Source organism: Gymnoscopelus microlampas (assembly GCF_963454915.1).
Source record: "Gymnoscopelus microlampas genome assembly, chromosome: 11".
NCBI lineage: Eukaryota > Metazoa > Chordata > Actinopteri > Myctophiformes > Myctophidae > Gymnoscopelus > Gymnoscopelus microlampas.
In genome coordinates this window covers 31,791,623-31,818,139 of record NC_139948.1, presented here as the reverse complement: position 1 = coordinate 31,818,139, position 26,517 = coordinate 31,791,623, and the positions used below count along the sequence as shown (strand labels likewise).

Below are 26,517 nucleotides of genomic sequence, written 5' to 3'. Positions count from 1 at the left end.
AACAAGACTTACTTGAATGGAAGATGCAGTAAGATATCTCAAAGTCACCCAGGTGGGGACTGGCCATGCTTTAAAGACGGTGTGCCTTGATTTTCAGTGATCCCCCCCCCCCCCCCCCAAAAACATAATCATCAGGTATTATGGTTATACTAGGAGGAAGATTTTTTTCCAAAAAGTGTACAGAAAGTGTTAAAATTATGTTTTTATGTGGACACGCCTCCAGTTCATTAAGTATACCTGGTTCTCACCTTAGCACCTCCTCCACCACCTTAGCACCACCCATCTGTCCTAGTCCCTCCTCCTCCTCATGCCCACACCTGTTGTGTTATGATAATGAGGGGGAGGGTATAATTTTACTGTATAATTAAAGTGCTGTTTTTCTATTGGCACGTTTGACCCTCAAGGTTTCAGCCTCCAGGAAGAAACTCAAAATAGTCAGAGAAGACATAAAACACCATAAAAACACCACCAGGGGGCTTAATGAAGTTCTATCAACCTCATAGACACATGAAAAACAGAAAAAGTGCAAAACCATGGCACGACCTCTTTTTAAGTATCAGACCAAGGCATGAATGTAGTAGATCAGATGCTGTAAAAAGACTACCTTGTAACCCAGAAGAAAGAGAAAAGGAATACAAATAATGACATCATGTCTCACATTAACTACTACATCATACCATATGGCGCTCACCCCAGCCTATGAAAGGATTTATAGTACTCATAAACAAGCCATAGTCTCCTATGTGAAGATATTGAGATAAAACACTGTCAGTCCCAGAAACAGGCTAACAGGCACTGAAAATATTGGTAAGAAATACCACACTTATACCATCGGCTAGTTAGATGCTTTGATTCTCGCATGACCAACAGTCTCAAGAGACAATCAGAGCGATGATGAATATGTATTCACTTAATTCCCATTATTATTGGCACCTTTTTATTCACAGATAAGATTTACAGACATTCACATGATTTCAAAGTTGGCTCAACAAAGCTTTCATGGAAATCCATGACCAAGAAAAATGTGTATCTACAGTAGTGTACCTACATTATTACAATATGGCAAAACATTTGCAAAGACAGTATATATGCAATATTGTCAGTTCCATTGATTTGAGATCCTCTCCGTCTCCATATTACCAGAGGGAACTCATTCAAAAGGCATTACGGTCAGCAGCAGCTTTCACCACTTAAGTGGTCAGATGGGTGTGGGCCGTGTGCATTTTCAGAACACGTTTATTTTAATGATCAATCAATCGATTGTGTTCTGGCTTGGATCAGTGGAACTAGTAAACTTTAAGTTCCTATTTATCGGTATCACAGTCAAAAATGCCATGACATAATTTTTTACATTAAAACACTTATATAAATGTTATATTATCAATGAAATCTTCGTGTTTTGTCTATTACTTGGGGGCCTACTTGCAATATCGTCACGGCCCACCTATGGACCCTAGGCCACAGGGTGGGGATCGCTGATCTATCATAATGCACTAACATTTGTGCACCGTCACAGTTACAGTATGTTCCTAGGTAAACAGCTCACCATGGCAACATTTACGACGAGGGACTTCCAGGAAATGGTTACCACTTGTGTTTCTCTCTGTGGCCTCTCTGTTTAGACTTGGGCTCGGAGCCGAGCTCAGGGTCCTCTGTAGCCCACAGCCCAGTGCGACTGAGCACACTGGGTCCCAGTGCGGCCAGAGACTCCTTTGAGGTTCTGTTGTGCAGGGTGGAGAACAAAACCCCTGGAGGGAGACTGAGACCAGGGGATGAGGTCCGGTTCATCTCTGTGCTATATCCAGGACTGGCAAATTACAAGGGGTGAGAGAGAACACACATGATCTCTCAAAACCAGCTTACGTAACATTACCGTGTTAGCCAGTATAGCTTACCCTAGGTGACATTCAAACACATTTCTCTTTAACATTCTACTGTACACGTTGGTCAGAGTGTACTGTATACCAGAATTTGTGGTGAAATGCACTCACAGAAGAAGTGCCAAATGTCGTATCACCCACACTTAAGATTGTTCACGCAAAAACAAAATGTTTGTTTTGTTTCCCCCCAAAATACAATCATTTTGAGCTAAACACCTTCATAGTTCATTTGATTATTGTCATTAATATCATTCACATAAGGCACTACAATGCAGCCCTGCAAAAAGGCCCACACCAAATATCTTTGATGTATGAAATGGCTTTCCAGTTTGAACAAAACAAATCTTCCCCCAGACACCAGCTGGAATGATCATGATAATAAATACAACTGCAGATACACAATCATGATACTATGCATAGTATGTCATATGTTCAGTTTTTGTCATTTATGATTGTAGCATTTCGGTCTCAGTGCAAATAATGTTGACTGCTGAAAGGCCTGCTCAGCATTAGGTCCCCACAACCATTAATATGATCTGAGGACTATAAGCCCAAATACGAACTCTCACTGCATTCTGCTGAGATCCACATCTGTGCCACAGATGCATCAGATCTAGCACTTGGATGTGTGACAGGCGTTGTGAGTGACCGATTAAGACTTCTGGGTGACGTTTAGAGAGAAGGCACAAAGCTCCATTTGCGTGCACCATTTGCGTGCTCCATTTGCGTGCTCCATTAGCGCGCTCCATTTGCGTGCTCCATTTGCGTGTGCCATGGCTGCGGGCTTGTCTCCGGGTAACATAGATTACCTGGGGGCTGGCAGGCATTCTCCCAGGTGTATCCTGAGCACGCCCTGACTGTGCAGCCTTAACAAGTGGTCAAATTCAGCAGGCATGGCATGGATTGTCTTCTTACTCTGCCTGTCATCATAGTAGTGTTCGGTGAGGGGATGGTGTCCATGTGGGTGCTGGTTGAATGGCCAAAATCCATACAAATGTACATTGGCACAGACCTCCAGTGCCAAACTAGCCATGATTATGCCAGTGCTCAGCCGTATTGTCCTCAGCCCTTGGGAGCGCCAGAAGCGGGCCAGATTCTGGAGGTACTCTGGGTTGAAGAAGACTGGGCGGGTGGGGCTTTCAAAGTCTTGGATTGTATACAGGGCCCGTAAGGACACGGGTGTATTATGACCATAAGAGAAGGCAGGCAGGACCATCAGCGAGTCACCGTACCTGCGCAGACTCTCCACAAAGGGACGGCGTCGCTCCAGCAGACCTCCAAACCTGACAAATGTACAGGAAAGCGAGATGTTAGACGTAACTCAAGGCTGCTGGGTTGGCATCTGGTCCCACACATTGATACACTTACTTCTCTAGAAGGATGCTTGGGTTTGCCGTCACAAGGTTGGTCTTGTTGCCCACATGTTTCTCATAGCCATTTTCCAAAGGAGGAAGGTTGCATCTAAAAGAGAGAAATGAGCCAAGATGTCAAATCGCCATAATGTAATATCACCATATGTACATTTGACAGAGGGGGGTTGAATTAATGCTACTCTTTTGCTGTATTGACAGTGAGCTGTGAAATCATGTATGGAAAGAGTTCCCCACCTGATAACAAACTGAGCAGAATCTATCCTCTCTCCACAAGTGCTGTTGACCAGGATTCCTCCGTTCCCAACAACAGCGCATGTGTCCCAAGTTTTATTTGTAAAGGGTTGCTCCTGAAATCAAGACCAACAGCCACTGTTATATATGTCACTCACATGCGCGCGCACACACACACACACACACACACACACACACACACACACACACACACACACACACACACACACACACACACACACACAGATGAACAGATATGGCCTGTTATGTATGATGGAGGATGAAGGTCACGCCTTGGCCTGGGAATGATGTCTATGAAAACAACTCTATATCCTAACTAAACATCCAGAGGTCCTAGTCCCAATAGTCATTGCATAAGTATGGTGTAGAATTTGTTATAGGCCTATTGTGTTTTAGTGTAAGCAATAGTTGAGTAAGTTACGCAGAAAATAGGAATTTCTAAGGTGCAGCTCCTAGGGGGCATAGCTCAATTGTATAGCATTTGACTGCAGATGTCAAAGAGGTCAAATATTGATATATTTAACTTTTAATTGAGTACATTTGTAGGAAGGCTGAAAAGTACTATGTAACCCAGGTAACTAACCAAGGTGACCAGGTAACAGGTAACCATGGTAACCAGGCAATCATTCAATCAGTCAGCAGGAAAAGTATAAATGTCTGGCTACCATGGTGTAATTTCCTGCCACTCCCTCCACTCCCTCCTCAGTGTTTGCTGGCAGCATGGTGTGTCTGCTGCTGCTGTGTACTCTTATACTCCTATGCTTCATACTCAACGGTGAGTTAAAGTTGGTTCAGTGTCAATGGTTTGGTTGTTTGGTCATGGTACAATGTGTGGTAAATGTTGTCTGCCATTTGAACTACATCTGCCTTGGAATTCTCATGATAAACATGCTAGTGAGCTAGCAGCTACAAAAATGGCAGATCGACAAGGCTGAACTTGCCTTGTCTTATATTTATATTAATTTTGAGTTTAATTGACTTTATTTTGAGTTAATGATGAAGTGTTTTATGACTTCATGTTTTGAGTATCATTTTTGTGTTTTATTTTCTATGAGAATTTATTATTTAATGAATCATGAATAATGACACTAATTTATTATTTAATAAAGTCATGAAATAATAATTTGTTGGAACTTGACATTGTTGTACAACTAGATGACTGATTACTTTATTTCACCTGGCCTTTTAGGTCAGGTTTTTGTGATTCGGCTGGATCCGATGTTGATGGCGAGCCTCCCACACTGACCCAACCGGACCCGGACTCTGGGGCCTAACTCCCTACCTCCACTCTGTGTGGTAGGGGCAAAGGACAGGTTCCATTCCCCTTGAATTCCCCCCTGAAAGATCCACTGACACTTAAAACTTTAAAGGGCCCCCATTTTTCATTTTCTTTATAAATGAAATGAACTGTTTGTTCTGAACTATTATTTTGTTCTAATACAATCTTTAAGTTGAACCTTTGTGTCTGTTTCTAAATTCCTTGGGTTTTACACACATTGAGCTCACCACTGAACCTAGTATCCATATCTACTATCTAACAGTCGTTATCTTTGCGCAACTGGCTACAACTAAGTACTTTTAAGCCCACTCCACATCCACACCAATAATTCGCCATGCAACTACTTGCAACCATTATCCCCAATTGCAGTTGCAAGGAGTTGCATTGGTGCGGTTGACCTTAAAACGGTTTTGTTGCAAGGAGTTGCGACTAGTTGCATTGGTGTGGTTTTGCCTTTAGGTTGGCAATTTCTTTTTCTTCCCTAAAATGCAATTGGCCTAACTTCTGCTCTCACACTAGCCGTGTTTCTGGCTTGCCTCTTTGTTACAGTACATCTTGTATAGGAGTGAAAGTATTTCGTTCTGGTTCCTCAGTCATTTCTATGTTTTTATAGGTGTTTCTGAAGGCTTTGTATAACGTAGTGGTTCAACAAGCAAGCACATCAGTGCATGCAGTGCAGGTGGTTTCAGAGAGTTAAAGTACTTGGTTACTGTATTTCAGTGGCAGTGGCGGACAGTAACGGAGTAAATGTACTGAGTACTTTACTTGAGTACATGTTCTGAAGATCTGTACTTTACTTGAGTATTAGATTTTTTTGATCCTTAGTACTCTTACTTGAGTACATTTCCAAGACAAATATTTAACTTTTACTTGAGTACATTTGTAGGAAGGCTGAAAAGTACAAAGTACTTTTAAGCCCACTCCACATCCACACCAATGATTCGCCATGCAACTACTTGCAACCATTATCCCCAGTTGCAAGGAGTTGCATTGGTGCGGTTGACCTTAAAACGGTTTTGTTGCAACGAGTTGCGAATAGTTGCATTGGTGTGGTTTTGCTTTTAGGTTGGCAATTTCTTTTTCTTCCCTAAAATGCAATTGGCCTAACTTCTGCTCTCACACTAGCCGTGTTTTTGGCTTCCCCCTCCGCTTGCCTCTTTGTTACAGTACATCGTGTATAGGAGTGAAAGTATTTAGTAATGTAATTTTACTTGTACTTTAAGTATTTTTCAAAGCATGTACTTTTGAATACTTAAGTATATTTAAAAACAATGTCTTTTTTACTCACAATTTTTCAAAAATAGCAGAACTACAAGCTCATAGAGCACGCTGCTATTTTTGAATAGCCAAAGTATAAAATAATGGTTAAAGTGGTTAAAATCTAAAATGACACAGATGCTTTCCCGGTTTTAATGTGTTAAAAGGGAATGCCTTGAATATTAATATCTATTCAGCAATGAGTTTTTTATAAAATCTAAAATGGTGTTTTAAAGATGCTAGTGGCTCCTGAACCTGCCGTATCATAACCAGCATGGTGTGGTGTGGTGTTCAAGATAGGGATCTGGGAGGGTGGTTAATTAATGAGATTTAGTGACCACAAACTCCTGGATTCAGAACTTGTAGCAACTGGTCACAGTACTAGCTCAGAAGACATGACATTAAAAGATACAGATTGTACTTTAAGACCAAAGCTGTTAACAATGGGGGTGTAGCTCAGTGTTGGAGCATTTGACTGCAGATCAAGAAGTCCTCAGTTCAAATCTGGGTGCCCCCTGAGCTATTTTGATGGGTCATTGGTATTTAGCCATAGTCTGGATTGTAGTCTAAATAATAGTGTATGGACTTGAAAATGGCTCATTTCATTATTCAGAAATAACACACAGCGGAATTCAGTGATTGACCAATCAGAATCAAGCATTCAACCAGGCCATGTAATAATATAAGATAATGTGTTTTCTCAACAAACCTACAGAAGGGTTGCAAGAGGTCCCCATTTCAACCCAAACAAAATATGAGATTCAGCAGCCAATGATACTAATGCAATAATACAGGATTGTAAAAAAAAAAGAAAGAAGAAAAAGTTGCCTAAACAGGCAAGTGGGGTTTCTCAGGATTTTTTTTCCTCTTTATTTTTTGTGCTTACATGGAAGTAACCTTCTTTTGTTCACTATTCATACAACATAAATATATCTAAACCAATGGGGGCTCAGCTTCAGCCGTATGTTCTGTGCCATGTGTTCCCTCAACCTTAGGGTTCTGGGTTAACATAGGGCTGAGGGAACACAGACACGCTCCCACCAAAAGGTTTTAGCGTTGTCACAAATTTGATTCTGAATATTTGAAACTGTTTCATTTACTCATTTGCAAACTATCGATACCAACTGTGCTTTCACCTATGACTCATCTTATCTTTCCAGTGGCAAAGTCAAGAAAACAAACTGCATTTTGTGCTGCACTCAGCTCTCCTCACTCGACCAGTTTTGTTTTCTCCATTTGCAAATGTCAGTGTGCTAAAGATGGCAAGTGCACAGAGCCTCTGCAAATGGTTTTGAGTGACAAATTTAAGGCACTCTGGACAAAAGTCAAATCATTGTACTTCCTCTTTCCATATCTCTCTAGCATTGTTTTGCTTAAGCTTTGTTCAGAACAGCCACAAAAGGAAAGATGCAAATTTGAGGCAAAGTAACAAGGAAAGGCTGCTAAACATAACAAATGTAGCACATGTGTTGCACTACTTTAAACCATGAGTAAAATGAGGACGATTCTATACTTTTTTTATACTTTTTTTTTTTTTTCAAATTCAAATGTTATGTTGAACTGTTGCTTGTCCTGCACCTGGGCGGTGGATGTGCGTGCACTACCTTTTCATGACTTGCTTTTGAAACCTTAATAGTGTCAACCCAAATTGTAGTGTGTTACATACTCCTCTGTCCTGCTGTTCCCTTTACTTATTCAATCTTCTTTTTGCTTCATATGTTCCTAATTGTTCTGATTAAACTCCCTCGTCAACACCACCGTCTGGTAAAATTAAGACCCCAATGGCCTTTCAGGACAAAACAGTCAAAACATAAGAAGTGTGTCCAGTAGCCTGTGGAAGGGGATATAGCTCAGTGGGAGAGCATTTGACCGCAAATCAAGAGGTCCTGAGTTGAAATCTGGGTGCCCCCTCACCAATAAAAATGGGGTGCCTTCATTATTAGCTTGTTGCCAAGGACGAGCTGGAACGAGCAGTTGCCTCCCAAATCAAATCCCACCTAGACTGTAATAACCTGAAACCTTCCAATCCGGAACTTTCTCAAACTCAACTGCAATAAATCAGAAATCATTATCATCAGCCCCTCTGTGTAATTTGTGACCGTACCCTTTCATTCCTCCCCCACGTGAACCACATCACCAAAACAGCCGCCTTCTCCGGCCCTCCCTGACATCCTCTGCTGCCAAAACACTCATCCACGCCTTCATTATATCCAGGTTAGACTACTGCAACAGCATCCTCCATGGCATCACCTCCAAAGCCCTCAATAAACTCCAATATGTTCAAAACTCGCCTGCTCACCAGTACCCGCTCCAGAGACCATATCACAACAGTCCTCCACGACCTCCACTGGCTAACTGTCAAACAAAGAATCCACTTTAAAATGCCGCTCACCACCTGTAAGGCACTCCACAACCTGGCTCCCCCCTACCTCTCTGACCTCCTCAAAATGTTCCGTCCCGTTCCCTCAGGTCTAGTGATGCCGGCCTCCTGGAGGTCCCCAAGACCAGGCTCCGAACCTGGGGCGACAGGGCTTTCTCTGTGGCTACCCCTCCCTCTGGAATGCACTCCCCAAACATATCAGAGATGCCCCCTCCCTCCCTACCTTCAAAACCGCCCTTAAAACCCAAATGTTCAGAATTGCCTCTCCGAGTTGACTTAGATAACTCTAGTTTTTTAGTGTTTTTTTTCTTTTAAATCTTTTGCTTTTAGTTTTTTCCTAATAAAGTTGCTTTCTCATCCCCCCGCCCCCCCCCCCCCGCACGCACGCGCGCATGCACGCGCGTAAAGCGACTTTGAGTACTTAGAAAAGCGCTATATAAATTCCAGGTTTTATTGTTAATTTGTTTTGTGTTTTAGAAAAGCTATTTATTTTAAAGATGGCGATCAACTAGGGGTGATTAAATAATGAGATCACGTGACACTGAGGACACTAGCTGGAGCACTCATCCAATGTCATTTCAACTATGCATGCACCTCGTGCTACTTTAGCACCTCAAAGGCATTAAAAACAAAACTGCAGACCTCTCAAAACAAACTGGTCAGGTTACTACTAGGCTTTACACCCAGAACTCACCTAACCCCTGCTCATTACGCTAGGGTGGGATGGCTCAGGGTAGAGGACAAAGTAAAGCAACTTGCAATGGGCCTGGTCTTCAAGATAAGCGAGAAAACAGGGATACCCATGTACCAGCCAGACTACGGTACTTCAATAGCGTGAAAGACACACACAGGCACAACACTAGAAGGAGCCCCACTGATCTCACATAACCCAGTTTCGGCACAAAAAAGGGGTCAACTTCGTTCTGCTGCTATGCCGCCAGAATGTGGAATGCCCTACTAACAGTCATAAAAAAGGTGTGTCTCCTTACCCTCCTTCAAAACCGCTCTAAAATAGCACCTACAGGTGGCTGCAATTTGTAACTGGCCCCTGTAAAAGGTCTAAGCTTATCACCGGAAATGACCCCCCACCAACCCCCCCAACTGTTTATTGTACATATCGTTCTTTTGTAACACTACATATTGCATATTGCATATTATTGTATATTATTGTTTGTCTTTAAATGTCTCGATGAATTGAAAACACAGGACCTCAATGGAAACAATCCCTGGGTTTATTGGGTTATCCTTTTAGTATTCTTTTGTATAAATCTGTGCCACTTTTTTTGCAAACTGTTAATAAAGTATTCAATAAAAAAAACACATACTCCCACATTCAGGCCTTGTAGCAACTGGTTACCAGTCCAGTACCAGTTCTGGACCCTGACCGTTACAATGGTGTGACTAAAATAAAATATGTATACTATTCTGGATTTATAACTAGATAAATATAAGAGTTAGTTTAACATGTACAGATAGTAGGGGTGCCTTGGTTTCATGTGTTTGCTGGGATTAGACTCCCTCGTCCACACTTTAATTTAAAAGACTAGACGTTCGAGAGGCCCGAACATCTAAAGGTCGGGACGATACGCAGCCCTCACACCTAAGTCGCTCCGCAGATGGCCGGTCCTTCCTTAAGCCACTTTTAATGCAGTTGTATATAACAACGCAAGTTCAGGAGTGGAGACCTCCCTCTGCTTAACACGGCAACTCCCCGCTCGTCATCACCTTATCACCTACACCTGCCTTCCATTATCAGCCAGCCAATCTCACGTCACAATCACCTCAGTAGACGAGCTTAAAAGCAGCTGCGAGCCTTTGCTCCATGTTCCTACTACTTTCGTGGTCAAGAACGACAGAACGTCCGCGCTAAGTTGCTAAAGAAAGAAGTATTGCTTAATACTTGTTGCACTCCTCTCGAAACTTTTCATCTACAGTACTCTTATCAGTCCGTCTTGCATCGCACCGTAAGTGTTACTCACCATCCTTCATCTTCACAGCAGACGGTAAGATCAAGAACAAACACAAACAAAACAAAACAAAACAAAACAAAAAACAACTCGCTGCCCGCTGCGCTATCCAGCCGCCATGGATCAGCAGGAGCTCTTCCTCCACGCTTCAGATGAGGACCTCTTCTCTTCCCCGGGCAGCCAGGGCGTCGTCCCCGACACCGGCCCGTCCGCCTCGGACTCCGGGAGCCGCCGTAGCTCGCGGCTAGTTCCACCAGCCCAGCCAGGGCAGGAGCGATTCCCGCCGCCTCCTCCCGCTCGTTTCAGCAGCTCTGAGCGCTCGTCGCGCTCCACCGCCTCTCGCCGCCACGCACCCGATGCCGGCGGGCCAGAATTCGCTTATTCTGACATCACGGTCCCCGGCTTGCACCGGGTGCTGGCGGCGGGGGGCATTCCCTTCCAGCAAACGGACCGCAAGGCCGCGTTATTCCGCCTGTACCTGGCGCACCGCCGCACCGCAGGTCCGGAAACGTCACGAGCGGCCCCGCCCACCCGGGCCGCTCGCCCAGAGGGCGCCGCCCAGCTGGCGTCCTCGGCGACAACAACAACATCATCCCAGCAGACACGTGCACGGTCCACATCCATTCCCCCCCGCCCCCCACTCGCACGTGGACCGGCGCACGCATCGCCTGCCTCCAACGCCCCCCTTCCTCCCCCACGAGCACGTGGGCGGGTGCCTAGTGCCCCAACCACTCCTTTCCCTCGCCCCCTCCTCCCCCCTCGTGGGCGGGTGCCTAGTGCCCCAACCACTCCTTCCCCTCGCCCCCTCCTCCCCCCTCGTGGGCGGGTGCCTAGTGCCCCAACCACTCCTTCCCCTCGCCCCCTCCTCCCCCCTCGTGGGCGGGTGCCTAGTGCCCCAACCACTCCTTCCCCTCGCCCCCTCCTCCCCCCTCGTGGGCGGGTGCCTAGAGCCCCAACCACTCCCACCCCTCCTCCCCTCCTCCCCCCTCGTGGGCGGGTGCCTAGTGCCCCAACCACTTCCAACCCCTCCCCCCTCCTCCCCCCCCGGCAGGCTCCCCCCGCCTCGCCTCCCCTTTCTACCTCTCGTGCACGGCAGGTGCCTAGTGCCCCGCCCCTTCTGTCTCCCTCCCCCCCCGCCTCCCCCCCCCGGCAGGTTTCCCCCGCCTCGCCTCCCTCCAACGTCTACGTCCCCCCCCCCTCTGCCTTCCCCCCTCCCTCTCAAACACGGCGGGTGCCTAGTGCCCCGCCCTCTTCCCTCCCCACCGCACGCCGACGTGCGCTATCCTCGGCCCAGCGCGCCCCCGCTCCACACGCCGCTTCCGGCTCAGCGGAGCTCCCCGCTCCACACGACGCTTCCGGCTCAGCGCCGCCCCCCGCTCGCCCCCGGCGCCGGCCGCCACGCCAGCGCACACCCCCTCCCCCCTCGTCCCCTCCCCCCGCTCGGCGGTCTCGCCGTTCACCCGCCTCGCCCCCCCGGACCCCCCCCCCCCAGCGCCAATGGCGTCGCACCGTGCGGTACGCCTCTCCATCCCCCTCACCACCGGCTCGCTCGGCTCCTCATCAGCGACGAGCACGCCACCCGGACCTCCATGTCCACTACGACCATCCCATCTCCCCTTCCCCCTCACCACCTGCTCGCGCAGCTCCACCCCAGGGCCCGGCTCGCCACCGCGACCGCCACGTCCACCACGACCAGCCCGACCAGCCCGACTCCCTTTCACCCTCACCACCCGCTCGCGCTGCTCCCCCACAGCGCCCGGCTCGCCGCCGCGACCGCCACGACCGCCACGACCGCCACGACCAGCCCGACTCCCTTTCACCCTCACCACCCGCTCGCGCTGCTCCTCCACAGCGCCCGGCACACCGCCACCCGCCCCCCGCCCAAGATCCGGTCCTCCATTACTACTCCCCCTCTCCTCCTCGCCGCTCGGCACGTCGCCGCGCCCGGCCACATCCCGCGTTCGCCACCCAGGCCACGCCTCCCAACGACCCAGCCCGAGTTTTCTCTCTACTCTCTTCCCTCTTCACCCACGCTCCTCAAGCTCCTTCCCACTCCGGCCACTCGGCTCCCACCTACACCTTGGCCACCGTCACCCCGGTAGACACACCCGTCCTTTCAGTCAACCGGCCATCCCCGGTCCCAACCAACCTCCGCCAGCACATCCTTAACGGTGCGTATATCGACCTGGCGGAGCTTATCCAGCCCTCCATTACCGACCCCCTCCGCAACAGGGAAAATCATAACCCCGTCTGGTTGCCTCGCCCAGCTCCGTCAGCCCCTCCCCTCTCGTTCCCGAGACCTAACTCCCGCCGAGTTTGCTTATGCCTTCTCCCTCTATAGGGACGTGGTTTGCGCGTTGTACCCCCGCCGCCGGGCCGAATTGGACAGCTACATAACGCTCGTCCTCGAGTTGGCAATTCGGTTCGGCGGCACGGGGTTCTACGCCTACCACGTCAGGCACCTACTGGGGGGTCCAGGACCAGGAGATCTATTGCAGGGTCTTCACGTCCCGGACCGCCCAGTCCTGCCTGCTGTGCGGCGCCCCCTCCCACCCCGCCGCTGCCTGCACCACGGCCGTCGACACGGCCGCCCCAAAGCCTCGTTCCAAACCCAGTGCCACTTTCACCGGCCGCCCACCACCGCCACCCCCCCGCCCTCGCCCCACACCCCCACACCCTCGCCCTTACTCTGCAGCTCCCCCCCCACCCCTCATTCCCAAGTCAGACACCAACATCTCCTCCTCCAATGCCACCGACAGACACGGCCGGCCCGTCCTTTACCAGTCTGGGCGCCAGGTGTGCAACAATTTCAATCAGGACGGCTGCCCCCTGTCCTCCTGCAGGTTCCTCCACGTCTGTTCTTTCTGTGGAGGAGCCCACTCCCGCCCCACCTGCCCACACAACCCCACGGCCACCGCGTGACTAGGCCGCCACCTCAGCACCCCCGTCAAAATCCCAGCCCTCATCCACGCCCTCCGTCACCACCCCGATCGCCAGTTTGTCGACTTCCTAGTCGACGGCTTCACTCACGGCTTCCACCCCGGCATGCTAGCCACCCCCACCACTTCACACACCTGTCACAACCTCCTCTCCGCAGTGCACGACCCCGAGGCAGTTGACACGCTCATTGCTAAGGAGGTCAAGGAGGGGTTCATGATGGGGCCCTTCAAAACACCTCCCTTCCCGGTGTTTCGCATTAGCCCCATTGGCGTTGCGACCAGAAAATACTCTGGGAAGAAGCGCCTCATCGTGGACCTCTCCTCACCCCACAACACACCCACCCCCAGCATCAATAGCCTCATTCCCAGTCACGACTTTTCAATGCATTACTCCACCGTCACCCACGCCATCAATCTCATCCACCTCACCGGCCGCGGATCACTCCTGTCCAAGGCCGACATCACCAACGCCTTCAAAGTCCTCCCCATCCACCCCGACTTCTGGCCTTTTTTCGGGGTCCAGTGGAAGGGGTACTTTTACTTCGCCGTCCGCCTGACGTTCGGCTGTAAAAGCAGCCCCAAAATTTTTAACAGCCTATCCGAAGCACTTTGCTGGATACTCTCCAATAACCACCCGATACCCCACCTAGTACACCTCCTGGACGACTTCCTACTAGTCGAGCCCCCCCCTCCCCCCCCGGCACACGGCCTGTCCATCCTCCGGTCAGTTTTCTCAGAACTCGGTGTCCCTCTCTCCGAGGAGAAGACCGTCGGCCCCGCCACCTCCATAGAATTCCTCGGCATCACCCTCGACACCGTGGCGTTTCAAGCCTCCCTCCCCCTGGACAAACTAAACCGGATCACCCTCCTCATTCAGAATTACCTCATCACTCCCCGTTGCACCAAGCGCCAGCTCCTCGCCCTCCTCGGCCACATTAATTTCGCACTACGCATCATTCCCCAGGGGCGCCCTTTCATCTCCCACCTCCTCACCACCGCCCACACCGCCCACTCCCTGCACGAACACGTCGTCATCGACGAATCGTGCCGCACCGACCTCCGCCTCTGGCTCCACCTGCTGTCAAACTGGAATGGCATAACACTATTTTACGACTCCCTCTTCACCCACCCCGACGACATCCAGTTGTTCACAGACGCCGCCCCCTCCATCGGCTACGGCGGGTACCACCAGGGCCGCTGGTTTGCTTCCGCCTGGCCCCCCGAGTTCGCCACCCTTACCCACTCAGCCATCCACCCTTCCTCCGCCCTCCACGAGTTATATCCGGTCGTCATTGCCACGCTCCTCTGGGGTCACGAATGGTCCCGGAGGAGCATCCTCATTCACTCAGACAACACCGCCACGGTCGAAATCATTAACCGAGGCCGTTCCAACTCCCCCGACATTTCGCCCCTACTCCGCCGTCTCACCTGGTCATCCGTCACCCACCAGTTTCTCATCCGCGCAGCACACATCCCCGGTCACCTCAACCTAATAGCAGATTCTCTCTCCCGCCTCTCCTTCCAGAGATTTCGGCAGCTAGCCCCGGAGGCAGACCTGCACCCCACTCCCGTTCCTCCATTTTCGGAGACTGTGTTCCATTGACCCCTCAGCTCCAGCACCTCCTCATCCAAGCCCGTCACCACATCCTCAACGGATATTCACCCGGAACCCTCACCAGCTACCTCACCGCCTGGAACGCCTTCAAAAGGTTCCACGCCTCCGCAGGCGTCCCCTTCCCCTCCACTCACGTCTCGGTCATTGCCGCATTCATTACTCACGCTCACTCCCGTCTCCAACTCCGCACCTCCACCCTGCACGTCTACCTCAGCGGCATCAATTTCTTCCTTAAATTAATACACGGTTCCCCCTGTTCTGCCATCACGCACCCCCACGTCTCCATGCTGCTCCGAGGCCTCGCCCGCAACGAGGCCCCGGTTCCGTCCCGTCGTCACCCACTCACCTCTGACCTGCTCCTCAGCTGCCTGGTCACCCTCCGTTCCGGTTACCACTCCCCCCTGGTCGACCTCACGCTTGAGTGCATGCTCCTGCTGGCATTCTTCGGGTTCCTGCGTTGCTCTGAATTTACTTCCTCCTCCTCTCGTTACAACCCCTCACGTCACCCTAGCCTCTCCGACCTCGCTCTCCACTCCACCGATTCCCTCACCTTCACTCTCAGGCGTAGCAAGACCGACCAGCTAGGGCGCACTTCCGTCATCCACATTTTCAAAACCGGCACTCCACTCAGTCCCTACGAACCCCTTTCACGCTACGTCGCCCTGAGACTCTCTCTCGACGCCTCACCACTCGACCCCCTGTTCACCACCGAGACCGGCACCATAGCCACCCGGTTCTGGTTCCACCGCCACTTCCGCCAAATTCTAACCCTATCCGGCCTCCCTTCCCAGCTCTACTCGGGCCACTCCCTCCGCATCGGTGCCGCTTCCACCGCCTCCAGACAGGGTCTCTCGGACCACCTGATTCGCGTCCTCGGCCGCTGGTCCTCTCAGGCCTACCACACCTACATCAGGAGTAACATCCAGGATGTTCGTAACGCCCATCTCCACCTGGGCCGCACGTAACCGGTCGCTCCGTTTCCCCCCCGATGGGGGTCCCCACACTCACTTCCCTCCGTCCCTAGACCACACGCTCTTCTCCTTGCTCTTTTGGGGGCAGTATCCCGAGCGAAGGCAACGCCACCCGACTCGAGCCCCGGTGGCCGTCCGCTCACGAGACATACTCCCCCCACCCTGAGTCTCGCCCTTCCCGGGTTCCACATCCACACACGTCCACCCATTTTCGTTCAATAAAATCCGTAAACTTGAGCAGAAGGTGTGGTCTCTTACTAGTGAAATGCAGTTGTATATAACAACGCAAGTTCAGGAGTGGAGACCTCCCTCTGCTTAACACGGCAACTCCCCGCTCGTCATCACCTTATCACCTACACCTGCCTTCCATTATCAGCCAGCCAATCTCACGTCACAATCACCTCAGTAGACGAGCTTAAAAGCAGCTGCGAGCCTTTGCTCCATGTTCCTACTACTTCGTGGTCAAGAACGCTCCCCCCGTCCACCCCAACTACCTCCGCCGCCTCAATACTAACCCTGTTTCCTTCTTCTCTTCCAGGAACCCGGGGGGGGCAGTATCCCGAGCGAAGGCAACGCCACCCGACTCGAGCCCCGGTGGCCGTCCGCTCACGAGACATACTCCCCCCACCCTGAGTCTCGCCCTTCCCGGGTTCCACATCCACACACGTCCACCCATTTTCGTTCAATAAAATCCGTAAACTTGAGCAGAAGGTGTGGTCTCTTACTAGTGAAATATAAGATGGTAGTGGCAGTGGTAGTATCATACTCACACAAGCAGCCAGAGGCAAAGGGAGCAGACCTGCATTCATAAGTATAATGTTAAAATGTTTGTGTTTAGGCATGATGTTAGAGATGATTAACTTAGGCTAAGGATTTGGGAGGATGGCTAGCTAATGAGATTGTGTGTCCACTAACTCCCGGACTCTGGCCTTGGTGATACCATCCCATCTCAGCTTGGTGTACCAAATTATTTTTATGTTTTTTACTACAAGTGATTCGTCTTGACAACTTCATGGCTTTGCACATGAACCTAATAAGCAATCCCAATAACTCTTGTCTTCTGTCAAAATATGATATATAATATAATATTAAGTTGACAAGAGACATACTTAAGAAACAGCAAATTAAATTTGGATTGTTGAGCAATATATGGCTGAGCATACAACTTCTAAAGCTTTATCCTACCTCACATATCAACATTTTCCTTCTGGTATAGGGATAATGATTTGTGTTTTTCCTGCAACTTAGGTCCTGTTATAATACTGTTGTATTGGATGTTTCAATATGTTGAAACACCTTGACCTACAGTATATCCTATTAATTATTATCATTATTATTATTTAGTCGGAAACTAACTGGAAGTGGATGGCACATCTTTGGAAGTAGTTATACATACTTTACAACTAGATACCAAACTTTATTGTAGTATAGTGTAAAGTGTATCCTAAGAAAAAGTTGTTAAGAGCCATTAGTGTTTGTGATATCAGAGTGTAGAACCTGGTCTGGAAATGGCGTCTATCTGTGACTCAGCTGTGTCTCCATGCCAGGAATTTTTGGATTCAGGTTACATGAGACAGTGCTGATATAACTCTCAGGTGCTCTTGAAATAAAGTATACAATATACGTATACTTATACAATATACAGTATAGGCTACAGTACAGTACAACAACACACAGTAAACAATATACTATCATAACTGTATTTGACACTGTGATTCTGATACTGTGACATTATGTTGTATTTATTGTTATTGTAATCATTTGTTATTGTAAAGGACTACAGATTAGCTTATTTTGCTAAATCTTGGTATTCTTAACGGTAACGGATAACTAATGTAATGAATATGGGTGTAAAACACCCATATTCAATTTACATACTGTAAGAACAGCAGTGGTAGATGAACTCTTGTTCCAATCCTTTCTTATGTCCCAAATCCTCAAAACAAGAGAAGTTCAGTGGTAGAGCACTGACTGCAGCTCAAAGGGTCCCGTGTTCAACCTTTTCACTTTGCAACTGGTGCCTATACTGGGAAGAATAAACTGGTATTCATTGCAAACGTAATCCTTGTAAACGTATAGATTTGTTATAAATGTAATGTGCACAGATATTAGAGACTAGAGACATTTTCAACAAGGAGTTTAAAGTTCATAAACACGCATACACACACGCGCGCGCACACACACACACACACACACACACACACACACACACACACACACACACACACACACACAGACTGTTGCAGAACGTCACCCTGGGAATAATGTCTTTGGTAAACAGCTGAGGTCCCCATGGCTGCCTTTCAGGAAAAAAGTAAAGCAAAAATAACTCTGCCATGTGTTGCAGTGAGAGGGGGAATAGCTCAGTGGTAGAGCATTTATTTTGACTGCAGATGAAGTAGTCCCTACTTTCAATCTGGATGACCTCTGTGTTTACGCAGATCAAGGTTTAGATATCCTGTTCCACTCTATGGTTGTAGTTCATGCAACAACTACAAGTAACATGGATGCACTGTTCTCCACATCAAGCATAGCTTATTTGTGGGCTGTTTCCCACATGTCATTGGTGGTTTATTACACACTCAAAACGTTTAGATATATGAACCCTATTCATGAACCATGGACAGGGTTCAATTCAGAAAAAGAAAACTTCAAAGACATTTGGTATAGAGGGGAAAAAAAGAGAGGGCTTATTATAGACCCCATGGGGGACTCCGGTCAACAAAGTATAAGTAGTTAATTAAGCTATGGTACATGTTGAGTATTTAAGTCAAACTTTAAAGTGGCTACTCTTTTATACGAAGCAAGGGCAAAAACAGTTGGCAGATATAATGCATAGAAAGAGTCAGCTCCATCCTAAAAGGTTCCTATCTGGCCTGTTCACACTGATCCAGTAGGGCTACTTCTCTGCACTGAAAAAGTTTCAAACTTGAAACAATGTTACAAATCAAATAACTTAACTCTGAGAGTGTAAGATTGTAGGTCTTACAGGTCCATTTATTTGTTAAACTTTGAGCTGAAAGAACCCTCCAGATTTCTGCTGTGCAGTAAAGTGAAAAATGAACCCACCCACCTTTGTGAACGTGTTGAAGATCTCTGGAGTCACCTGGAGGGATCTTCTTTTCTCACCGTCATACACAAGCTTTGTTCCCAACGGAGTATTGGACTTGGTGACGATAGCCTTGGTGAGTCCGTGGCACCTGCTGTTTAGCAGAGATCTAGAGAGTGACAAACCCTTGGTTAACGACTTAAACCCTATATCAGGGGTCTTCAACAGGGGTCCGGGACCCCTAGGGGGTCCTCAGAGTTACTACAGGTGGGCTGGCAAATCTTTGTGTGATAGGAATGTTGCATTAACCACTTAACCCTAGCGTCCCTATTCTAAATGGAACGCTAACCGAAAATAGCAGATCTACAATAGCAGATTCTCAGCGTTGTGAGTCCTTGGTCTGGTCCTTGGTCTGCCCTGGGGCTTCTTCCCAATGGGACGTGCAGCAAGGACCTCCCTTGGGACACGCTCGGGAGGCATCCGTACTAATTGCCCGAACCACCTAAGCTGGCTCCTTTCCAAGTCTAGGAGCAGCAATTCTACTCCGAGTCTCTCACGGATGACTGAACTTCTCACCCTATCTCTATCTCTAAGGGAGAGGACGGCCACCCGTCTGAGAAAAAAAAATTGTCCACTTGTATCTGCGATCTTATTCTTTCGGTCATGACCCACACTTCATGACCATAGGTGAGAGTAGGAACGAAGATTGCTCGGTATATTGAGAGCTTTGCCTTCTGGCTCAGCTCTCTTTTCGTCACAACAGTGCATTACAGTGACTGCAATACCACTCCTGCTGGTCCAATTCTCCGGCTGATCTCCTGTTCTGTCCTCCCCTCACTCGTGAACAAGACCCCTTTAACTCCTTCAGCTGGGGCAAATTCTCGTTCCCTACCCGGAGTGCACAATCCATTGGTTTCCTGCTGAGAACTATGGCCTTTGGAGATGCTGATCCTCATCCCAGCCACCGCACACTCGACCGCGAACCGATCCAGTGAGAGTTGAAGGTCTCGGACCGATGGTGCCATCAGGACAACATCATCCGCAAAATGCAGTGAAGCAACCCTTAGCTCCACGAACCATATACCCTCTCCTCGACTGCGTTCACAACGCTTTGCTGCGACGTGACGCATTATCTGCTATTTTCGCTGAATGTTTGCCTACTTTCACAGAATGTTCACCTATTATGACATGCCTATAATAGGGCGCTTTAGGGTTCATGTGGGTAAAGTGAATAAATTAAAAATTGTTTTTACTTTAATCAAACAAAAACAACTGTTTGCATGCATGAATCGGTGTGTGTGTGTGTGTGTGTGTGTGTGTGTGTGTGTGTGTGTGTGTGTGTGTGTGTGTGTGTGTGTGTGTGTGTGTGTGTGTGTGTGTGTGTGTGTGTGTGTGTGTGTGTGTGTGTGTGTGTGTGTGTGCGTGCGTGCGTGCGTGCGTGCGTGCGTGTTGTGTGTGTGTGTAGACAGTGTCAAGAAAAAAACGGAACATGCCAGATGGAATTTGTGGTTGGGTGGTTTTTAGCTAATGCATGCATATGTGTGTGCGTGCGTAAAACTGGTGTTTCCAGTTCTACGCTTACTTCCATGTCGGTCTGTAGATGTTCCTCTTTTCTTTTTTTACAAGCCTAATTAAGATGCTAAACATTTGGAGGCTTTAAAATGTAAATGTTGTTTTTTTGTCACCTGAACTTTTTGACATTGTCCTCCTGCTTCCTCCAGACCTGAGAGTAACGCTCTACTACTTTTTCAATGATGTCTCCCCTGTGACACACACACACACACACACACACACACACACACACACACACACACACACACACACACACACACACACACACACCGCATACAAATTCACAGTCAGTGGTTTGAATTAACACATCAAATTATAGTGAAAGGATAACTTTTTTCTTAAAAAAATTCAATGATGATGTTTGCTCTCACTTGCAGTCTTTACATGGTTCAGAGGGTTTGACCCCGTTGTGTCTCTGGGCATGATTAAAAGGGCCATGAGGTCCCACATTGCTGTGAAGGGAAACAGAAATGATGAAAGGGACAATTCTCTGAGTAAAATATGGAAAACAGAAAGGAAAGGCAAACGGATAGCTGTAACCTAATTGGCTCTGACTCAGACCAGGTTCTCAGTTCTCATTTCTCATGTTATCTGAGGCTGCATCTGTTTTTTTTACGTTGACAGTGACGTTTCCCCATCCATTTTTGAGTTTCACATCCTTAATCTACAGTTTTCGGGTGATAATTAATTAAACACCTCGGATGCCTACCACAAACCAACAGGCATAGCCTACCAAGGCCAATTTTTACATCTACTGTAAACTCTAATGAAAACCAACCAATGACAAACCATTGGCCATTGCATATGATTTATTAACATGTATAGCCTATTGCCTAAACATAAGGCATTAGAACAACCATAAAGGTTTATGTAGGCCTAGCCTAGAGGCTGCTTGTGAATGTTTAAGAGAGTTTGTGAATGTACCACTAGATACAGCATACGTATAACCAGAGTCTAAAGTTCTGCCCAAAGACATTTAAACCGGCTTGCTCTAGTTGACAGACAGGAAATACTGAAACATACTCATACACATACATCCAGACAGTGGTTAGGAGGAGTTGCAGCATACATATTATGGTTGCAGCGAGTAGCATGGTTTCCAACTAAACATCCTGTTCCTGTTCCTCTTGACATGACGTTTTGTTGCTGTCAACAGGATAGTGTCAGATTGATCAGTGGTTCTCAACCTTTTCAGGCGACCCCCCAAAATATTCATATTTGAACTGGGGACCCCCCACTCTGATGCACTTGGAATTGTAGGAGTTGAGGCATTACATTTAGTTTGACTCAGTTCCACATTGTGAAAATAGTCGATCTACAAGCTCACACAGTAATTGATGCAGTAATGGCCTTTTTTCATTTCATTTAATTTCTTACCTCTTTTTTTTTGGTATCAAAAAGTCCTTATATTGTCACTTTACTGTCATCTGGGGACCCCCGAAAATCATGTGGGGACCCCCTGGGGTTCCGACCCACAGGTTGAGAACCACTGAGATAAATGAGAACCACATAAATGAGAACCACACAAGCTAAATAGCATGGCTATGCACGACTACACGCAAATGTAAACGAAGACTCTGACAAGAACACAGGTGAAGACAGACGGGTATCAAGTGTGTGGTGGAGTGTCAGGCTGTTAGCGCGAGTGTGAAGTGACGGTTCAAATTCCAATTCAACTCTAATTATCCGTTGTTGCCTTAACCCGATCAACTTTGAATAATTTGAGGCACCTATAGCCTATAACCGAATGTCTCTGATAGGCCTACAGACGAATTTCGCTGTTAACTAGGCCTAAAGCCTCAAATATAATGTAGCTAAATTCACTTTTGCAAACCAGTATAATTGTAAATAATAGATTAACTTTTAACAGGTGGAGGATGATCTGGATGAACTCTTTCTGTCTCCCCTTTTCTTTTTTTTTAACATTAAACCAACATGAGATAAACTAATCATATCACCGATATGAATCTAAAATCTATGCATGCCACAAGTTAAAAACAAGACAGGATCTATTAAAGCCATGGCTTCCATGTGGATTTCACATTGATGCCATCAACACTGTATTTTCTAGGCCACACACACACACACACACACACACACACACACACACACACACACACACACACACACACACACACACACACACACACACACACACACACACACACACACACACACACACAGTCACGGCTTGGGCCCTCCAGACATTGCCACACTGTAAAAAACCTAGGTCATCAACATCATTTATTTGACGTCAATTTGCGGGGCATTTAGAAAACCTCTAGTTGTCTGAGACAAGTTCAAGATAGTCCCTGCATGCCTGTTCCTTCCCCTTTACCAGGAGGACCATGAATTGTAGTTTCCCCACCCTGTTGCCCCAGGGACAGTGGTGGAAAATGTACTCACATTTTTTACTTAAGCAAAAGTATCAATACTGCAATGTATAAATACTAAGTAAGTCCGGAATAAAAAAAATGTACTTGAGTATACAAAAGTAGAAAGTACTCATTATGAATGTCCCATATCACAGGTTTTCAAATGTATAAAATGTATAAAAGATCTTTTGAAAATAACTAATTTTATATAGGGCTATAATGTATGCTTTGTAATAATCAAAATCTACAAAGTAACTAGTAACTAAAGTTTTCAAATAATTGTAGTGTAGTAAAAAGTACAACAATTGTCTCTGAGATGTAGTGGAGTAGAAGTCAAAGTACTGAATATTGGAAACACTCCAGTAAAGTAAAAAATACCTGAAAATTGTACTTGAGTACAGTACAGTACAGTACTTGAGTAAATGTTCTTATAGTTACTTTACACCACTACCCAGGGATATGGATCCTGCCATTCCATACCTGCCATACTAGGTTACATGGAAATCGGAGAGCAGTGGGGGTGGCGAGTCATTCTCACCTGTGACTCACCTGTCATTGAACACGTACCAGACGAGAGCGGTCAACACGGTCCCCAAGATGAGGAGGGTCAGCATCAAGGAGAACAGCAGCTTCAAGAGCAGTGCCCTCATACCTCTCAGTTTACTTCCTCTGCCGTTTCAGCGCTTTACCTAAGGCTCCTCAGCACTTGGTGTTTTACCTTTGTTTGTTATGTCTCTCCTGCTGTTCCCTACTTTTCTTTTCTTCCTTTGCACCTTTCACCGCCTCCCCTCCGTGGCTCTTTCTCCTGGGTCGGACTTCACTCTTTCAACAGTGAGTTAATCTTTTTGCCTCAACACGCTCCCTTTGTTTTGTTTTTCTCTTCCTCTCACTGGCTCTCTCTCTCAATCTCTCTCTCTCAATCTCTCTTGCACAGATAAGAACAGCCTCCTCTCTGTTATCAGGCTATCATGTCGTTGGTGTTGCTCAAGCAAACAAGTCCTCTTTCTTCTGTGCACCACTAGTTTTCTTTTTCTCCCCTATGTATGTTTGTCCGCCCCGATCAACAGAGTTTGGAGTCAGTCCTGCTTTCTCTTACATCTGTATTTAATCCAATCGATGTGTCTCCTGTCCTCCCATCTTCTTTGCTCTGTCTCTCTTTATCCTTTCTCTCTCTCTCTCTCTCTCTCTCGCTCTCTCTCTCTCAGTTGTTCATTCAGACTAAGTACAGTCCTACTTTGCCCAGTTGTCCCAAAGCTAAAGCTGTTGCTCCCTTCTTCATTCTCCTCCCCCTAGCTCAGCCTCTACCCAGTCACCCCACCCTCTTTCATCTATCCTCCGCCCACAGCTCAAGCCCCTCTCCCCTTTACACAAAAAGGAGCCAGTAACATGAGTGCTGCCCAGTACTAAATTAGCCCATGGTCTGTCTCTTGACTTGACTCGTGTGTGTGTGTGTGTGTGTGTGTGTGTGTGTGTGTGTGTGTGTGTGTGTGTGTGTGTGTGTGTGTGTGTGTGTGTGTGTGTGTGTGTGTGTGTGTGTGTGTGTGCGTGTGCGTGTGTTGTGTGAGTGAGTGCGTGTGCGTGTGCAAGAGAGAAGAGGAGGGGCGTGGACTATCCACCAATCCAGCTTCCTATGTCTCCCCAACCTGCTGCCCTACCTACACATACACATAACACACACACACACACACACACACACACACACACACACACACACACACACACACACACACACACACACACACACACACACACACACACGCTGTGCACAGAGTTTTACAATGTTTCTTGGAATGAGGCTTTCAAACAAACCTGTGCCAGCAGTGTCAGCTCATGGGTGCTAATAATAAAGGAGTTGTTTCTCAGCCGTATAGGTGTGAGAGGGCTTTCAGGCTGAAAGCTGACCAAGTGGGGCCCCGGGAGGGGAAGTCTGTATGGGCTCCACTGAGATAGAGACATGTTCATGACATGGCAGCTCTGCCGTCCAGATCACCAGGGAAACAACCCCAACACTTTGTGGAAATGCGAGGAAGCACAAAACAGAGGGAGGGAGAGAGCGAGAGAGCGAGAGAGAGCGAGAGAGAGAGAGGGAGAGAGAGAGAGAGAGAGAGAGAGAGAGAGAGAGAGCAGAGTCAGACATGAGAGGAGAAGTGATACCCAGGGGAGACATAAGTCATCTATGGCTTGGCTTTTGTTTGGTTGCTTCTTTCCCCCTACTGACTGTGTGATGGGAGGGGTAATAATGTCTTTGAGGTCACGTTCAAACATGTTTCAGAAATGTTATGTAAAAAAAAAAGAGAAGATACCTTGGAATTCAGCTGATACACACAGTAAACGATGAATGCTCACTAATAGATGCCACACCCAATTCCAGTGGACATTTTGGTTTCTCTCTGCTGCACTACAAATTTAAAGCATGGTTTGACGTGTTCTGTTTTGAATGGAAACTCCCAAATTAATTTGACTGGAGCTCTGTTTACCAATGATTTGACCACTTGAGTGTGTTGTGTTAAACACCCAACCCAACCCTACCCTCAAAACAATGAAACCATTGGAATGGACACGTTTCAAAGTTTGCCATTACATGGCCTTTGGCAGTTTATAAGGCTGTTTAGTTATGACCATATACAATTGGGTAACAAACAATTATCATATGATGAAGGTCCTGCATGCTGAAAGGTTTGTGAGTCACTATCACCAACCAACTTGTTCCTAACTCTCTGGGGAAGTAAGCCATCCAGGTTTGTGGCCAATGGCCATCTCTCCTCCCCCCCTCTATTTTAACCAAAAATAATGACGGGCATGCTCCTAATAACATTACGCTAATAGCGCTGCTAGAGACAGAGCTTATTAAGGAAATGAGAAAGCAGTCGGACACCTCAGATTATTTAGTTGAATTGGCCAGTTAGGTAATGGTTCCCTGATTGATGTGCCCATGGCTCTGGCGAATGCAGTGAGCAGCCGGACTCTCATGGGGAATGTACGCTACCGCGGTATGTGTGTTTTGCTGTCCTAGGGTACTGTACCATTTGGGGTTTCGCCTACTTTCACAAGTGAAACCTTAAATATTGTAACCTCACATGCAATCAACAAATGATGGACAATCTAGTCATACAAAGCTACGGCTACCTGGTAAAGAACCATCTGTTCACTAGTAAGGACCACTCCTCCAAACAAATATATGTTGTCTATTCAGAAAAGGTAAGAGGTTATTATGGTGTGTTCATGTTTCATGTAGACAAGGATTAGGTATGAGTGGATGAGGGAGGAAGAGATAGAGGAGAATGGATGGTGAAGTGATGAAGGGATGAGGGGAAGAATGGATGAGGGGAAGAAGGGATGAGGTGATGGGATGAAGGCGGAGGTGTGAGTGGACAGTGAGGCCACCCCAGGGGCACGAGTTTAGGATGAAGACTCTGGGGGAGGACCCAAGGACTTGACTTGGGTTGTGTGTGTGGGATTTCAGTGAACGCTGAAGACCCCAAATCAGGAACCTGTAGGTAAAAGATAGAGACACAAAAGTTTATGAACATACAACTCAATTTATTTCAAGCTGAAAGCTAGTCAAAACAATGGAGTGCCACTGTTTGGCTTCCATGATTCAGTATATC

General features: G+C 47.5%; 1 protein-coding gene across 2 annotated transcripts; it reads right to left on the bottom strand.

Annotated features, from left to right (window-relative positions):
* Window positions 1-934: 934 nt before the first annotated feature.
* On the bottom strand, window positions 935-24,180 carry st8sia6 (ST8 alpha-N-acetyl-neuraminide alpha-2,8-sialyltransferase 6). 2 transcript variants are annotated; one of them, XR_014601836.1, is made up of 8 exons: window positions 23,459-24,180; window positions 20,906-20,986; window positions 20,648-20,725; window positions 18,987-19,131; window positions 3,488-3,600; window positions 3,249-3,341; window positions 1,352-3,163; window positions 935-1,271 (listed from the first exon to the last, which is right to left on the bottom strand). XR_014601836.1 is itself a non-coding variant. In XM_084072282.1 (7 exons), exons 1-7 carry the CDS (start codon window positions 23,557-23,559, stop codon window positions 2,686-2,688), a joined length of 1,089 nt encoding a protein of 362 aa, XP_083928408.1. In that variant the 5' UTR covers window positions 23,560-24,180; the 3' UTR covers window positions 935-2,685. The 2 variants fall into 2 exon arrangements, 1 of the variants encoding a protein (XP_083928408.1); XM_084072282.1 differs by having other exon boundaries at window positions 935-3,163.
* Between the last annotated feature and the right edge of the window lie 2,337 nt (window positions 24,181-26,517).

Bases quoted from the DNA above. Each gene is read 5' to 3' on its own strand.
- st8sia6 (XM_084072282.1), bottom strand. From the start codon at position 23,559: ATGAGGGCACTGCTCTTGAAGCTGCTGTTCTCCTTGATGCTGACCCTC. The intron at 19,132-20,647 runs GTGACAAAAAAA...GTCACTCTCTAG, and splicing joins GACAATGTCAAAAAGTTCAG to ATCTCTGCTAAACAGCAGGT. The intron at 3,601-18,986 runs GTGGGTGGGTTC...TCTTGATTTCAG, and splicing joins TCTTCAACACGTTCACAAAG to GAGCAACCCTTTACAAATAA.